This window comes from Ursus maritimus, unplaced genomic scaffold (genome assembly GCF_017311325.1).
Source record: "Ursus maritimus isolate PB19 unplaced genomic scaffold, ASM1731132v1 scaffold_30, whole genome shotgun sequence".
In the NCBI taxonomy this organism is placed as follows: Eukaryota; Metazoa; Chordata; class Mammalia; order Carnivora; family Ursidae; genus Ursus; species Ursus maritimus.
This window is the reverse complement of record NW_024425564.1, coordinates 16,686,258-16,701,999: the sequence shown is the minus strand read 5'-3', so window position 1 is coordinate 16,701,999 and position 15,742 is coordinate 16,686,258. Positions and strand designations below refer to the sequence as shown.

General features: G+C 51.4%; 1 protein-coding gene across 1 annotated transcript; it reads right to left on the bottom strand.

The window, feature by feature from the left end:
- Window positions 1-13,036: 13,036 nt before the first annotated feature.
- On the bottom strand, window positions 13,037-15,400 carry PPP1R3G (protein phosphatase 1 regulatory subunit 3G). Its single transcript, XM_040645213.1, has one exon. It carries the CDS (start codon window positions 14,714-14,716, stop codon window positions 13,661-13,663), a length of 1,056 nt encoding a protein of 351 aa, XP_040501147.1. The 5' UTR covers window positions 14,717-15,400; the 3' UTR covers window positions 13,037-13,660.
- Window positions 15,401-15,742: the final 342 nt, after the last annotated feature.

The following is a 15,742-nucleotide window of genomic DNA, read 5'->3' as shown; positions in this document are numbered from 1 at the left end:
TCCCAGAGGAGCTCGACTTCTGCAGATCAGCAGGCTCAGCAGGAAAACTGCTTCCTAAAGATCGTCTGTTCCTACTGCAGTGGTAAGTGTTCTTAGAATGTTCGATGGTACTAAACCCTTTTTTTCAATAGCCCCCAAGTTACTTTATTTTCTTTGTTTGAGAGTATCACTTAAATGGCTGTCACTTAATCTCTAAAACATTTCGATAAAATTTCTGATCGGGGGCAGTTGAATGGCTCAGTCCGTTAAGCATCCAACTCTTGATTTCAGCTCAGGTCATGATCTCAGGGTCCTGGGATCGAGCCCGGCGCCAGGATCCCTGCTCAGTGGAAAGTCTGCTTCTCCCTCTCCCTCTGCCCCTCCCCTTCCCTCATGTTCTCTCTCTCTCTCTCTCAAATGAATAAATAAAATCTTTAAAAAAAAAAAAAAAAAGGAACTTCCGAACAGTTACTAAGTGAATTCATGTGATTTCATCTGTCTTGAATACAGAGACAGTTTAATAACAATATAATTGGTTCTGGGTTTTTAAAGGAATATTTCACGTAGGTGCATATAGCTGGTGTCCACAGCACGCACAGGATATAGGATCAAGGACTGCAATATTAATGCCAAGTGTCTCATCCAGATTTGCCATAGTTACTCTTCCACTCATGCTTCAAACATGTAACAGATTTAAGATGACTAAGTTGCCAACTTTGAGCATGTATTTTCATTTTAAAAGTACCAACTCTTTGTGGGACTCAGTAAATAGAAGCTTGTTCAAATGGCGGGGGTGGGGGGAATAATGTATCAGTAACTCAGACTGCAAAAAAAGAAAATATTTCTTTTTCTAAAAAAAAGTGGAAGACAGGAATATGGAACGATGGGAAGAAGGAGGATGGTGGAAACTAGCCACTGGGACCAAACGGCCGGAGTCCTGGGGATGCCACCTGGATGAGGGGCTTTACCTCCAGCTGGGCCTCTAACTGACTTTGTGAAGTTGCCTAAGTCCCCCACCCGGGGCCTTTGCTCCTTCCAGGCAATGTGGGATGGTCAGATCCCAGGACCCCTAACAATTTTTCTAGCTCTAAAAGCTTGCAATTCCAGTTAAATGAAAAGAAAAGAACCCATCCTGGAGACCCTTTGAATGTTCGTTTTTGGAATAATTCCCAGGAAATCTTCAGGACCCATCCCCTGAGGAGCATGGGGGTTCAGTGCTATTTGGGTGGGCCATCGTTTGCAGCCCACCCCTTGGTCCATGAGAATGTGGATTTGGGGTTAAACTGGGCGGTACAGACAGCTGGGCTCTCTGCAAAGGCAAACGGAAGTCCCAGAGGCAGACCCTGGTCCCTGAGAATCCTCCCCAGCCTCCAGTCCAGTGTCTGACCAAACGAGTGGGTTTCCAATTTTTTTCTGAACTGAAAACTTTTTCTTGGGGCACCTGACTGGCTCAGTCAGTAGAGCATGCAACTCTTGACCTCCGGGTTGTGAGTTCAAGCCCCACATTGGGTGTGAAGCCTACTTTTAAAAAATTAAAAATAAATATAAATAAATAAATGAAAACTTTCCCTCCTGAGCCTCTGCTGGCTGCTGAGATTCCTAAGGCAACATTTGGAGCCTGCTGAAAAAGAAAGGGGGCACCTTTCTCTTGCTTACTCTTATTGCACCAGCAATAACTTCCGCTCTGCATGTTTTCCCACCGGACATGTGGTTAAAAAAGAACATTCTGACTGTACTCAAGGAAGAGTGAGCACTTTGGGGTAGAGGCAGGTTACAGGCCAGCATGAGCCAGGAGTTCCTGCCCCCGAGAATTATTTGGGGGGCACAACTAAACACATGTAGAACAACTAGGAACTGACCAAAGGCTAGCCTGGCTATGAGAGCAAGAGAACAGTGTGGACTGAAGAGAACTTGAGAGATCCTGGGGCATGAATAAGCCTCAGAGTGGGAGTGCAGTGTCAGGACCGGGAAGATGGGGAACATTCCCATGGGAGCACTGTACGAGGCAGACACACTGAGTGCATGCCAGAAAAGAGAGCAAATCCTGGCTCCTGGTTCCTGGGGGCTTGGATTGACAAAAGAAGGACAGGTCCGCAAGGTGAGCCCAAGCGGCAGACATCCCAGACAGTCCTTCATTCTTTTCATCTTCCAGCTCTGTTTCTTCCTGGCAGTGAGATCCTGGGTAAGCAGCTTCTCGAAACTTCTGTGTCCCGTTCTCTGAAATGGATCTAACTGCCTACCTGCCTTACGCGGTTGCTGGTAAGATTGCAAATGCATGATACACAGAAAGTTCTTCTACCATGTTTGATCAAACACCTGACGTCTGCTTGCTCATTTGTTTAGAAACTGTATCAGACACCTCAGGGGATGTAGAAATGAGCCAGATGTGGAATCTTCCCTTAATATACTTAATGACAGCACATTTCACACTGTACTTAAGACATGTAAATACCTTTGTGAAGTCGAAGGTGGTAAGTTACCTAGGAGGGCCTTACTTGTAGGGCCAGAAGCGGGAAGGGAGGTAAGATTCAAAAGGAGAAATTACTTCTGCTTGAGCTGTGAATTCTAGGCGAAGGAGTCTGAGTTTTATTTGGTGGGAAAGGGAGCCGTTGAGAAGGGAATGGCGGTACATAGCAGATTAGCTGCGTAGTGACATACAGAATGTCCCTGAGGGCAGACAGCCCGGAGATTGTTGCAGTAACTTAGATGCGTGGAGTCTAAGGCCCGGCCGGGTTCGCAGCGGTGTGGCTTGGATAGAGGAGAAAGAATGAATCCAAAAAGTATTTCCAAATGACAGATTTGAGGAGAGATTACATACATAAAATAAAGAATGGGAGTGAGGCAAAGATAACTTGAATACTGGGTCCTGAAAGACTGGCTGGGCGGGTTGCCTCTCCCTGAAATAAGATACAAGACAAGGACACGGCTCCCTTAAGGCAAACTAACGTCCGTACACACGCACCTGACTGCACTGCCGAGTGTCTACAGTACTGTGGGTCGCATTCGCAGTAGAGACACTTCGGGGTATCTGCCCATCTCCTGAGACCCCAACAGGAGTCAGGAGCTCTTGACAACCAATTCGCATCATAATCCGACCCCACTTCCAGCCACAGCTAATGGAACAGGGCTGCATACCCTCTTTGACCCAAAGGGGGCCAAATTTGTTCTCCTAGAAACTCAGAACTAGGAGTGAGAGTTCTATTTCTATCTGGGCTATTTGCTGGAACCAAGGGGCACAGACTTGGGAGGTGACAGCAGCCGCCTTCCATCTATCATGTAGACAGAGAAGAGGAGATCTCTAGTCTGCAGGGAGAGCTGAATGCAGCAGAACAGAGCGAGATGAGGCGGGCAGAGTCCCTCCTGACTCTGGTAGCTCCAGGCCCTGCAGAGGCCGGGCTGTCTTTGGATGCCACGTGAGAGCCCGAAATCCATCAAACGACTCCCTTGTTTGCTCCAGCTGGCTTGAGTTAGTTTCTGTAATTTGCAGTTTGGAACAGACTCGTGCTGTTTATTGAGCTATGGGGCCATGTTGAAGACCACAAGAAGTTCACATTTCTCGGTAGGTAAGTTCTCCCGTGGAAGGGGGACCTGGTCCCCATGCCAGTCCCCCAGAAGAAGTAGGTAACTGGAACTTTGATGACAGAAAGTAGGAAGAAGACGGAGGTTGACCTCTTGTCCTGGTAAGAGGTCTAGATATCTAAGGCTGCACACTTCTGAGAGACCTGGAAGGAAAAACCCAAGCAAACTCTCTTTTCCTTCTTATGGATGAACTCCAGATATGTTGTCTTTCTGTGTTTGTGTCCGTGTTTATGGTGGCTGTACCTGGTTAAGAGCAGCGGATCTGGGTCAGGCTGTCCTGGATTCAAATCCAAGCTCAATCTCTTACTCACCAGGCACATTACTCAACCTCTCTGAGACACAGTTTCTTTAGCTGTAAAATAGTAGTAATATGTCTCTCCCAGAGTTGTGTTGGAGTGTCTAAGGGGGCCCGGTGGCCCAAGCTTTGTACCCCTTAAGAAATAAGAACAAGGAAGTTCAGTAGGAACAGAATGGCATCTCGGTCATTGGTACAGGCTCCAGTGAACAACACTGCAAATGTGTGAGTCAAAACGGTTTACATACGACCATATTCCCAAGGGACCCTTCCCACCAGGCAAGTGTGTGTCTGCAGAGTGTGTGCCCTGCTCAGGTTGTGGCCTCCCACTGCTGTGAGAGGGGACACCCTCAGAACCCGTGACGGGAGCTCACACAGCTGGAAAATGTGGCCCGATGGCCGCCACCCAACCAGCAGGTCACTGTGGGCAGCAGTGAGGGGGAGCAAGAGCCCAGCAGTGAGGGAGAAATCCCTCTCGGTGGCCAGGAGTGGAGACACGGTGCTTCTCCTCCCCAGTCCCCAGCGGACAGTTGTGAGGATTGAGTGAACTAATCCTGGCACGTGGCCTCACACCCCAGGGAAATCTCACCAGACCAAAATCAGACATTGTCTTCAGCAAGAGGGAGACATAGTTGACGAGTTAGGACACCCCTGACAAGTTCTGCCCCCAACTGCACTCGAGGGGTGCATATCTCAGGGAGATGTGGGACGGGACGTGGGCACCTGTGACCTTCTCGCTTGTTCCGTCCACCCTGCTTCAGACGGGCTGTGAAGCTCTCCGCGTGCTGGCCACGGCTGCCGTACGCATCGTTCGCAGGTTTACCGACAACGCTGCTGTTAACTTTCGTGGACGTGCCTCTTGGTGCCCTACGTATGCGCTTCTGCACCTCTGGAACTTCTGGTCAGGGATGGTGCGTGTTCCGCTTCAGCAGATGCGGCCAGACAGGTCTGCAGTGTGCCAGGCCCACTCCCGGGATGTCGAGACACACGCATGTGAGAGCAGGGGTGACGTAAGGGGGGTGAGGAACAGCTCTCCGCGGTGGGAGGCGCAGCCTGTGTCCAAAGCCCAGCCCGCCCTCCACCAGGAGGAAGGATCGTGTGAGGGGAGCAGAGGCAGAGCCACCAGGGCCTGCCAGCCCTCCCCTACCAGACCTTCTTGCAGTACCGGCTCCGGGCATTCTGAGGGGCAGATTTGGTCGAGGAAAACATTGCTTATGTGTGTGGAGCTGGCAAGGGTTTGTAGAAGAAAGGAAGGTGGGAGCATGAGTGCAGAGAATGTAGATTTGGAGTTGTCCCCATAAAGGCCCCACTGTCCTGAATGCAAGCTCCCCGAGAGCCACATTCCCTGTGCAGCTCCATCCCCTCGTAGCCCGATGCCACGGCCGTGCCGGCCACGTGGGAAGCGCTCCATCACCTCCCGCTGAAAGAGTGGATAGATTTCTGGTGAGGTGACCGAAGCAAGGGTGTGGCCACTGCAGGAGGCACGTGGCTGGCTCAGTGGTAGGACACGCAACTCTTGATTTCCGGGTCGTGAGTTCAGGCCCCGTGCTGGGTGAGGAGCCTACTTAAAAAAAGAAGAAAGAAAGAAAGAAAGAAAGAAAGAAAGAAAGAAAGAAAGAAAGAAAGAAAGAAAGAAAGAAAGAAAGAAAGAGGAAGAAAGAAAGAAAGAAAGAAAGAAAGAAAGAAAGAAAGAAAGAAAGAAAGAAAGAAAAAGAATCAATCATACATAATCTTCCCCCTGTGGAATTTGCAGCATCTTTATAACAGAAGGATGTTCAGTGTGGATTTCTGGAGGACTGTGTGGTGGACAGAAGGAGAGTCAGTCCCAGAGGCATCGACAAGGAGCAACCTGGAGGGAAAGGAGGAAATCAGAAGAGGGTGGTCGCAAAAACCAAAACAGGTCCCAAAGAATGGATTTTCGACAATATCAACAGGAGTCAACAAACAGGAAGCCCTCCCAAAGTAGTTCCTTAACACAGGGCCGATAATCTCCGGAGACGCTGTCTCCAGGAAATGCAAAGATGTAAGTGGGATGAACATAGGTACATCGTGTGTTTATAATATACACACAATACACGTCCCATCAAGTGAACAACAGGAAACAAATGGCGTGTTTGGTTAGTGCGGTAACTAGAACAGTTTGGTTAGCGCACTGGCGGCCACTGCGATGTGTGCCCCAAGCTGGAAGTTTCATTTGTTCTTAACGTTCAGACGCAGATAGACAGCATTTATCGTCAGAATGAAATCAGTTGAACCCACCTGGCAGAGATCAAAGGGAAATGAGAAAGATGTTGAGAACCGACTGTCTGCTTGGTGCTTCATAAAAAAACCTCCCTTTGCGCTCGCAACAATCTAGTTAGGCGGGAATTACTACCCCTATTTCGCAAACGTGAAAACTCAGGCGCACAGGTTCAGGGAGCTGTTTGAAAGCACACGGATAGCTGAGCCGGGGTCAGCTGCAGGCCTGTGTGTCTTTCCCACATCGCGCCTCCAAGCCTCGCGTCTAAGTGTGCCTTCCTAGCATAGCACCGGGCAATGCTTTATACCCTCCTCAACGATAGGGATTTTTTTGGAGGTTACATTTAATTTTGCTATTGTTACTATTATGACTTTTTATTTGGAAATGGTTTAAAACTCCCAAGGAAGAGCAGAAATAGTACAGAGAATTCTCGTGTATCTTTTGCACAGCTTTCCCTGATAATAATATCTTTCATAATTATACATTGTCAAAACCAGCAAGTCACTATTGGTACAATACTAATAACTCAGAATTTTTCTTTTAAAAAAAAAGATTTCATTTATTTATTTGAGAGAGAAAGAGAGAGAGCACAGGTGGGGAGGAGGGGTAGAGGGAGAAGCAGATTCCCCACTGAGCAGGGAGCCCATCCCAGGACCCCCGGATCATGACCTGAGGTGAAGGCAGATGCTTAACCGACTGAGCCCCTCAGGTGCCCCTGACTCAGTTTTCCAACCTCTGCAGTGAGGGTTTAGGCCAGACAATTATTTGTGGGGGAGCGCTGTCCTGTGCCTTATCGGGTATTCAGAGCAGTACCCCAGCCAACAGCATCCCCCGCGCCAGTAGTGACCACTAAAAATGTTTCCAGACTCCGTGATGGCTTTTAAAGTACCAAACTGCTTTACATTCTTTACTCAAAATACGACTTTGGGTTCAGCATTTTTTAGATGCAACACATATAGAAAAATAACCACAGCAAACAAAGTTTTCTTTTTTTAATCCTCAGAATTTAAAAGACATTTTCAAACCACAAAAATAGAACTATCCTTTAAAAAATCAGGCAGAAAGATGAAGGCTGCGTTTTGACTACAGTTCTCTGTTTAAATAAACACTAACAAAAATCGCATTCACAGAAACCTGTTACTCATCCCCAGCATCCCACTGGGCACATTGCTCAAGCAAATCTTAAAACAGAGACTGATGAGGTTATTTTCTCTCACGTTATTAGAAAGAACTGTAAAAAAATTCTATGGAATCACATAACAATGTACTGTCAGAAAGAGTGGCCCATTCTTGCGGCTGCTGTCTGACTAATAAAGGAGTATTTGACCCTGTCTGGTTTCAGCTAAGGAGGACAGACCCTGGCCAATCAAAGTAATGGTTATTTTTGCTCCAGCTCTGAGACCACCCCCTGCCCCCAGACAGGGCTGGGAAGCTCACCCACTTCCCGTGGCAAGTCAGAGCCCTCCACAGGCAGTTCCCCTAGAAAGCTCGGGACCTCCGGATGCACGGCTAGTTAGGCTGCGCTGCATCTCAGACTCTGGAGAAATGATGTGGCTGGGTCAGCGACATCTCAGTGGCGGCCAGCCTTAACAACATCTGGCCCTGGGCTGACACATGAAAACCCAAATCCATCTTTACTCACAGAGGGAGCCATTGCACACCAAGCTGGGTCTCCCTGCCCACGGTCCCCAAACCTCTGCAATCACAGAATGGATTACGTCCCACCAGCATCTGCCGTTGTCTCTTACGCTTACGCCTACAGAGAATGTTGCCGAATCGTTTTAGAAACCCTTGGCTGTCATATAATTATCTGGATAGTGAAGACTCCATTTGTGAGATCTTCTGAACCAATGGGAGGTGGCAGAGTCAAAAGCCAGGGCCCAACGAGTTATGCCTTCCCCCTCGCAGTGGCCATCAGCACGCTTCTGCCCGGGGCCAGGGCCTGCAGGGGCTGGGAGAGGACAATCGTGGTCCAAGCCTGAGACCTAAGACGGGAGCTTCATCTCCCTCCACCTTCTCACGGCCCTAGACAGTGGTAGGTAGTGTCGGGCAAGGCAGCCCCGAGCCTCAGAACTCAGTGCTTTTACAACCCTTTTTTTTTAAAGATTTTATTTATGTGTCAGAGACAGAGAGAGCACAAGCACGGGGAGTGGCAGGCAGAGGGAGAATCAGGCTCCCCGCTGAGGAAGGAGCCTGATGCGGGACTTGGTCATGACCAGGACTCCGGGATCATGACCTGAGCCGAAGGCAGACACTTAACCCACTGAGCCACTCAGGCGCCCCCTTTCACAACCCATTTTGAAGCTGTTGTTTCCTCTGCCAGAAAACTAGTGTCTCTGGGCATGTGGCACCAATACATAAATTCATTTTTAATGACTTTATGGTAAATAGCAAAGTCCAAAATAACACAGGATCTAGGAGCAGAAGCAACCTCTAGTCCAGATTTGGGGAAATGGAGGACAAAGGGGTTACGCACAAACCTTTCTAAATATGTACTGTTACTGATTTACTCATTCATTCATTCATTCATTCATTCATTCATTTTTGGAAAAGAACATGTTATGTATTTCATGGTTAAGCACTTGTTTGCAACTTAACATCCATTGATTTCCACAATTATCCATTTAATATCAATGTATAGACATCTCCGGGGCGCCTGGGTGGCGCAGTCGTTAAGCGTCTGCCTTCGGCTCAGGGCGCGATTCCAGCGGTCTGGGATCGAGCCCCACATCAGGCTCCTCTGCTATGAGCCTGCTTCTTCCTCTCCCACTCCCCTGCTTGTGTTCCCTCTCTCACTGGCTGTCTCTCTCTCTCTGTCAAATGAATAAATAAAATCTTTAAAAAAAATGTGTAGATACCTCAAGGAGCTTCAAACTCAATTTGATGTATAGACTTATGACCCTAAAACAATAGACCTTGCTAATCTTGGGGTCCACACTCAATTGTGATATGAGTGACACATCAGCTTTGGGGGTTTCTGTCTGAAAACTGTAATATCAAAAGCAACATGCCTGGGGCAGCTGAGTGGCTCAGTTGGCTAAGAGGCTGCCTTTGGCTCCGGTCATGATTTGGGGGTACTGAGATCGAGCCCCGCATTGGGGGCTCAGCAACATGCCTGAAATCTGTGCCTAAAAACACAATTGCTCCTTAACCAGACAGGAATATGCAGATGGAATGCTCTGGACTATTTCAAGTTGTTCTGAATATAAACTCACATTTCTTTTTAAATAATGTAAAATTAGGAAAAAACCTAACTCTCTCCAAGAACTTGTAACCTGTTTCACTACACCAGAACAGCCTCCTGACAGCAAGGATGTTTTACCCAACGGTGTCGAGGAAGGACATGTCCTCCAGGGAGCACTGCAAGGTGGCCCCACAAAAGACTATTAGCACCCTGAACCCCTCGTCCTGAACCGGAGTGGGTACCTCCTTGACATGACACGTGTGTCGCTATTTACAGAAAAGCCACCTGCAGGATGCGCTCATGAATTTTTCAACTTGCAGATTAAATGTTTCAAGCTTAGTTCACAAAATCTACCTGTTTTCCATCTCTACTCAATTCAGATTTTCAGACAGAATTTCCCATTTCAGGAGACATTAATATGCTCTTGACTCTCGTCAGGAAACGACCTCAGGTAACAAGTTTCAAAGGACCTGAGCAACGCCAACCGTAAGAATGGGAGGAGTAAACACAGTCATGGAGAAATTATACTGGTTTAATTTCTCTAAATGTCTGTGAGTGCGTCTAAAATACCCTCGCTTTACCAGAGATGTTTGTAGAAACGTCGATTTCCCGGTTGCACTGGCTCTGAGCTCACGACTTACACTATTCTATGAGATTCACTAGCAGATACCGGCAGCACATCTTAAAAGTAAGCCCTTGATCTTCGCCATCTCAAAAACCGATATTCAGCTGAAAGGTGACTCTGTTCTCTCCTTGCCAAAATTCGTCCCTGCTGAGCCGGCCAAGGTCAAAGAACTAGACTCCGCACAATGCAAATAGAAAGTCTCCCCGAAAGACTCAAAAAGGTGTAAATTCTAATGAGCCTCCAACCAGCAGCCCTTGGAGGGTTAGAGGACCGTTGAGGGCTGCCTTCTGGTAGCCTCCCCGATAAGCTAAAGGGAGTCCAGAGAGGAACATAAAAACACAGCAGGTCACCTGGTGGAATGTGGCTATTGTGTAGTCGGAAAGAGAAACCTGGATTGGCCTCTCCCTGCGGGTTTCAGGCTCCGCCTGCTTCTCTCCAGGATGGCCAGGACTGCTCTGCAGAGGGAGAGCCGGGGTCACCGGGCTGAGCCGGGGCTGTCAGGTCCCACCCTGCTCCGGGCCCTTTGCCCCTGTGGCTGCACCGAGCACATCGGCGATCTCTGGAAGACCGTCCTGGCCCTGCTATCATAGGGACTGGCTGTGCGAAGCTGGACTGCAAAGAGCTCACTGTTTGTCAGGGTTGCTTATTACGTTCCCACACGTCACGGGGCTGTCTTTAGCCTACAAACCTGTGCTCCATTGCGTGAATCCAAAATACACATTCGATTCAGTTCCATAATGCCACAAAAAAGGAAAGCATCCCATTTCCTCTCGAAGGCTGTTCCTTGCGCTCCTGACCAAGCACATGTGATGCAGATCACTGTACTCCAAGTGGCTCCCAGCCACACGCTCCTAAGAAACACGACTGAGTCAGGGGATGGAAGAACTTGGCGACTGAAGTATGCACGCGTGCTGTGCTAGAAAGCAGCAGTATGGGCAACTCCTGAAATAACGTGCAGAGTCCCACACTACGACTCCCCAAAATGAAATGAGCAGAAGGCTCTGCTTTGCTGTGAGCTGACAGGTGAACAGGCTCAAGAACCACCATGTCACCAGGGAAGACCTCTGCCCCGGTCAGGGCAGAAAGAAGGAAGGGCACGGCGGGTGAGGGCGTGGACAGATCGAAAGCCCCCTGAGCACCTGACCCAGGAGAAAGTTCCCCCACCCCTGCAGCTAAGGTTCTCGGATGACAACTGCCCCACCCCCACACTCTGCAGGAAAGCTGCAGGAACAGAGGTGCCTCAGTGTCCCCCAGAGCTCAGTGGGCTCCCAGACCCCAGCACCCACTCTCTGGAGCAGGATCCTGGCCTCCTTAAGTCTTCATAAACCTGGGGGAACCTCTGTTCCATACAGACTGTCACATTTCCAGCCGTGGTTTCTGAAACTCTTCAGATAAGGACCCACACTTCATTCCACGTTCCCTGATCCAGGGACCCACGAACTCACTTGCCCATAAAGAGACTGGCATCTCTCTGGTGGAGGTCGGCATCATTAAATGAGCTGAGCAGAAGTGAGTTTGATCATGGGCGCTGGGCAAGATATTTCAGCTATTACATTTCAACCAGACTGACCCCTACTTCCTCGAGTTGAGGTAAATATTCCTGCCAAAAAACAACAACTGAATTTGGGAATTGTGCTTTGGGGGATGAGTGTGTGAGTTTTCATTCCACTCAGGAAGTATACTCTTACATCCTTCCTTGGTCTGGTCGGTATTGCCCCTTCCTCTGAAAATGCCTTTTCAAAAACAAAACCTATTTCGCTTCCTTCAGTTTCTTCACAAAATGTTCGTTATCAGTCTAGGAATGAAAAGTTGGCACTTTATAAAATAAAATTGACATTTAGAAGATTGCCCAGGACTTCGAAAGGCTATAATCACATGCAGACAGACTGGGCTGTTCCAAATCTTTCACAAAATTCTGAACCTTAGAAAAGCTCTTCTCCATGATTTGTGAGCTAGCAAAGCTAGATCTCCTTACCTAAAAGCCAGGTTTGGCATTCATTATATTACGACCTAAGTGCTTCTAAAATTCGTTGCTTGAATTCCAAAATATACTTTTGAAAGTCAATAATGGTTTTTCTTTTAAGAATAGAAAATTTGCTCTTCACACCTCTTTAGAACCCATTTCTTATTTTATTCCAGATTTGAAGGTTTACCATTTTAAAGAATGCCAGACAAGGGGATCTCTATTTTGATCATGATATTGGGATCCTAATTTCATCCTTGTGTAATTTTAAATAATCCCAAACAATCCAAAATAATGCATAATTATCAGAGGAACTGGCATTTCACACTCTGCTGTAGGCTATATACACCATCAGTACTTTTCAACTAGGATGTGTTCCTAAACACATAAGAAAAATACAAAATATATTTATCTAAGGGTTATTATGCAATAATGCACTTTTAAAAAAGAAATAGTATACCAAACCCAAAAAGGGACGTTGCTTATTTTTGTAACAGAAAAATGATGTAATTCTAATGATTGCTTATTTTTATTGTTTTAAAGTTTTTTATAACTAGATGTGAATTAAGTATTATTATTTCATAGATGTGCCTATTTTTTAGCCTGCTTTACTCCAAGTGTAAATTATAATTTATTAGCTTCTGATGGCTTTCCACTAATAATTATTTAAACATTTTCCCCAAGATCAATGAAGTACCTTCGGCAACACCGTTATAGTCAAAAGGGATGTCTCCAAACCAGAAGCTAAATTAAGTATTGCTATGGCTTAAGACATCTCACTTTGGGGGCGCCTGGGTGGCACAGCGGTTAAGCGTCTGCCTTTGGCTCAGGGCGTGATCCCGGCGTTATGGGATCGAGCCCCACATCAGGCTCCTCTGCTATGAGCCTGCTTCTTCCTCTCCCACTCCCCCTGCTTGTGTTCCCTCTCTCGCTGGCTGTCTCTACCTCTGTCGGATAAATAAATAAAATCTTTTTTAAAAAATAAAATAAAGAACATTTTTGGCCCAGAATGGGAAATCTGGGCCTCTGCCTCAGAGAGGAAAGACTGAAGAAAGGAAACTTGTAAATACTGTTTGATTATTGTTAAAGGGCCAGCATGATCAGCTGAGGAAGATCACCTATCAAGACCTCCCAGACTCCCCAGGAGCTGAAACAGGAAGTACAGCGTGAAAGGGTGTGCAAGTGGCCTTTATTTTTTAAAGGACATGTGTACACAAATGGCCGAGTAAATAACGTCCGGTCTGTGCAAACATCTCCCAGATCCCAGTTAAGAGAAAAGCCCAGCCAAGGCCCCACCCAATTTTTACGGAGAAACAGGCCCCTGCGCAAAGGCCTCGGCAGAGGCCCGCGATCCAGAGCCTTCTCTCCGCACGATGTGGCGGGATGCCTGTGCTTTCCCTGAGATCCGAGGCGTTTTCCAGCAAGCTGCAAAGGCTAAAACACGATGTCTACAATTGAAAACAAACCCCAAGGTCTTACAACCGTGCACAAGGGTCAGGACCTTTTTCTTGAAGGAAGCTACGGCTCGGAGTCAAGACTTTCTTTCCCATTCTGACGCAGGCCGAGAATTCTAGAGGCAGCCTAGGGAGGCTTAAGCGAGGAGAAAACGGGCCGGGGAGGTTCGGTGCTTTGCCCGGGCTCGCGATGCTTACTCGAAGGATCCGTCCTGGTGCGCGTGAGTTTACAGCTGAACGGCTCCCTCCTTTCCTTCCCGGGTGGACGGTGCTCAAGAAAACGTCCCCGCAGGTCGCCGGGTCGCTGTCGGGCGGCGCGGGGCCTGGGGCCCGGCCTCGGGCTCAGAGCGCGTCGGAAGGGCGCACGTAGCGCAGCGTGTAGTTGGCCCCCGCGTTGTTGTCCCAGTACTCGCCCTGGGCGCAGCGGTAGCAGATGGCGAAGTGGACCGCGGCGCCCGGCTCGTCCGCGTCTTCCCCCTCCTGGGGCTGCAGACCCGGGGGCAGGCACAGCGAGAAGTGGAAGCGCTCGGCGCCGGGCTCCTGCTCGGCGTCCCCGGGCCCCCCGGACGACGCTTCTGACGGCTGCGGCTCAGCCGGCTCGGGCTGCAGCTCGGCAGGCACGTCCAGGAAGGAGCGCCACTCGGTGAAGGTGTAGCGCACCGCCACGGCTCTCGGCCCCAGGCAGCCCAGCACCCGGCCGGAGCCCGTCACCTCTGCGCCCGAGGGTGCCGAGCACTGCACGCGCTCCAAGCACACGCGCTGCCGCCGCAGTCGCTCGGCGGCGGCACTCGGCCCGGGAAGCTCGAAAAGAGGCCGAAGCCGGGGAGGTGGCGCAGAGAGGGGCGCAGCCGAGGCCGCCGCAGCCAGGAGGCCCGGGAGCTGCTCTAGGTCTTGGGTGCGCATTGGGAAGCTGCGGAGGCGGGAGAGCACGGCGGGAGGCACCTGCGGCTCCTCCGCCTCGCTGAAGTGCTTCACGCTGGCCAGGCTCAGCCCCAGAGCGTCGGCAAACTGCACCCGCTTCTTGCACTTGGCGCAGCAGCCGCCGGGGCTGTGCGGCGCGCCCTCGGCCCCCTCGCCGCCCTCCCGGCCCAGCCCCAGGCCAAGCTGCTGTCGCTGCTGCAGCAACTTGGCCGCCTCCAAGATCGGGTCCGCGGGCAGGGAGAAGGAACGCGGGAGGCGGCGGCGGCACTCCCACGGCTCCGCCTGCTCCCGGGGGGCAGCCTCTTCCTTCGCGGACAAGGGCTCAGCGTCCGGGCTCGGGGCCTCCGATGTGCCGCCGCCGTCCCCGCCACCCTCCATGCGGAGGACCCCTGGGGCGGGCAACCCCTCGGCTGGCGGGGGCTCTCCAAAGAGCGCAGATCCCTGCTTCTCCAAACTTAGCGCCCCCTGGGGCTCCATGAAGCCGCCTGGCCCCGGATCGCTTTTCCCCGCTCAGGACTCCTTTGGACACTTAACACCTTGGGTCTTTGCAGGAGCGCGCAGAGCCCGCCCCGGCCCCGAGAGGAGAGGGCAGTTCCACTCGGGAGCCTAGGGTTTTAGCGGCGGCTGCCCGGGACGGAGTGGGAGGAGGATGCGGGCGTGGGGCCGGCTCTGGGGATTGAACCTGCCCGCAGCGGGGGAGGGCCCGGGGCGGGGAGGCGCGGGCCGTGGGAACACCTGGAAGCGGGGCGGCGCGGGCCAGAGCGACTGGGCGGGCTTGCCGAAGGCTCGGGCAGAAAGTGAGAGACGGCTTTCTGGAAGTCGGGGCCTCCCACTTCCCTCCCGCCCACCGCGGCGGGGCCCGCGTCTGTCCTGCCTCCGGAGCTCCTGGGGTGAACCGGCGCTCAGCTCTCGCGGACTCGGGCGCGAACTGCCTTCCTTCTGCCCGTAAAGTTAGCCCGCAGGTCCTGGCGAGTCGCAGAGCGGTCTCCTCCCGGCTGTCGCATCGGCCCAGGAAGTCCCCGGGGCAGGCGCGCAATTAAGGAAGCTCGCCTGCGGGGGAGCCGGGAGGCGGCCGGCCGCGGACCGAGCGCAGAGCGCCTCCTTCGCTTTCTTTTCCTTCCTTCCCAAACTTCAGGGCGCCCGGGCTCCCGTCCCGCTCGCAGGCCGGCCCCGGCCCGGCGCGCTCGCCTCGGCGCTCCCGCAGTGCCGGCGCCCGGGGCCCTGGGGCCGAGTCCAGGGCGGGGACGGGGCCGGGCGGCGCGGAGTGGACGCGGCCCCGCGCCGAGCGCTGCCGGAGGCCATTAGCGCGGGGCCCGGGAGCACGTCCCCGCTCCTCCCCCTGTCCCGCCCGCCGCGCTCGGGGCGCGAGGACTGGGGCCCGCGGGACCGACGCCGCGCCGCGCACACCGCCGCTCCCCGCCGCCCCGAGGGGCCGTGGCGCGTGCGGGGGCTGCGAGGCGGCAGACCTGCGGCGCTGCGGACGGAGCCTGGCCTTGGGCTCCA

Bases quoted from the DNA above. Each gene is read 5' to 3' on its own strand.
- PPP1R3G (XM_040645213.1), bottom strand. From the start codon at position 14,716: ATGGAGCCCCAGGGGGCGCTAAGTTTGGAGAAGCAGGGATCTGCGCTC.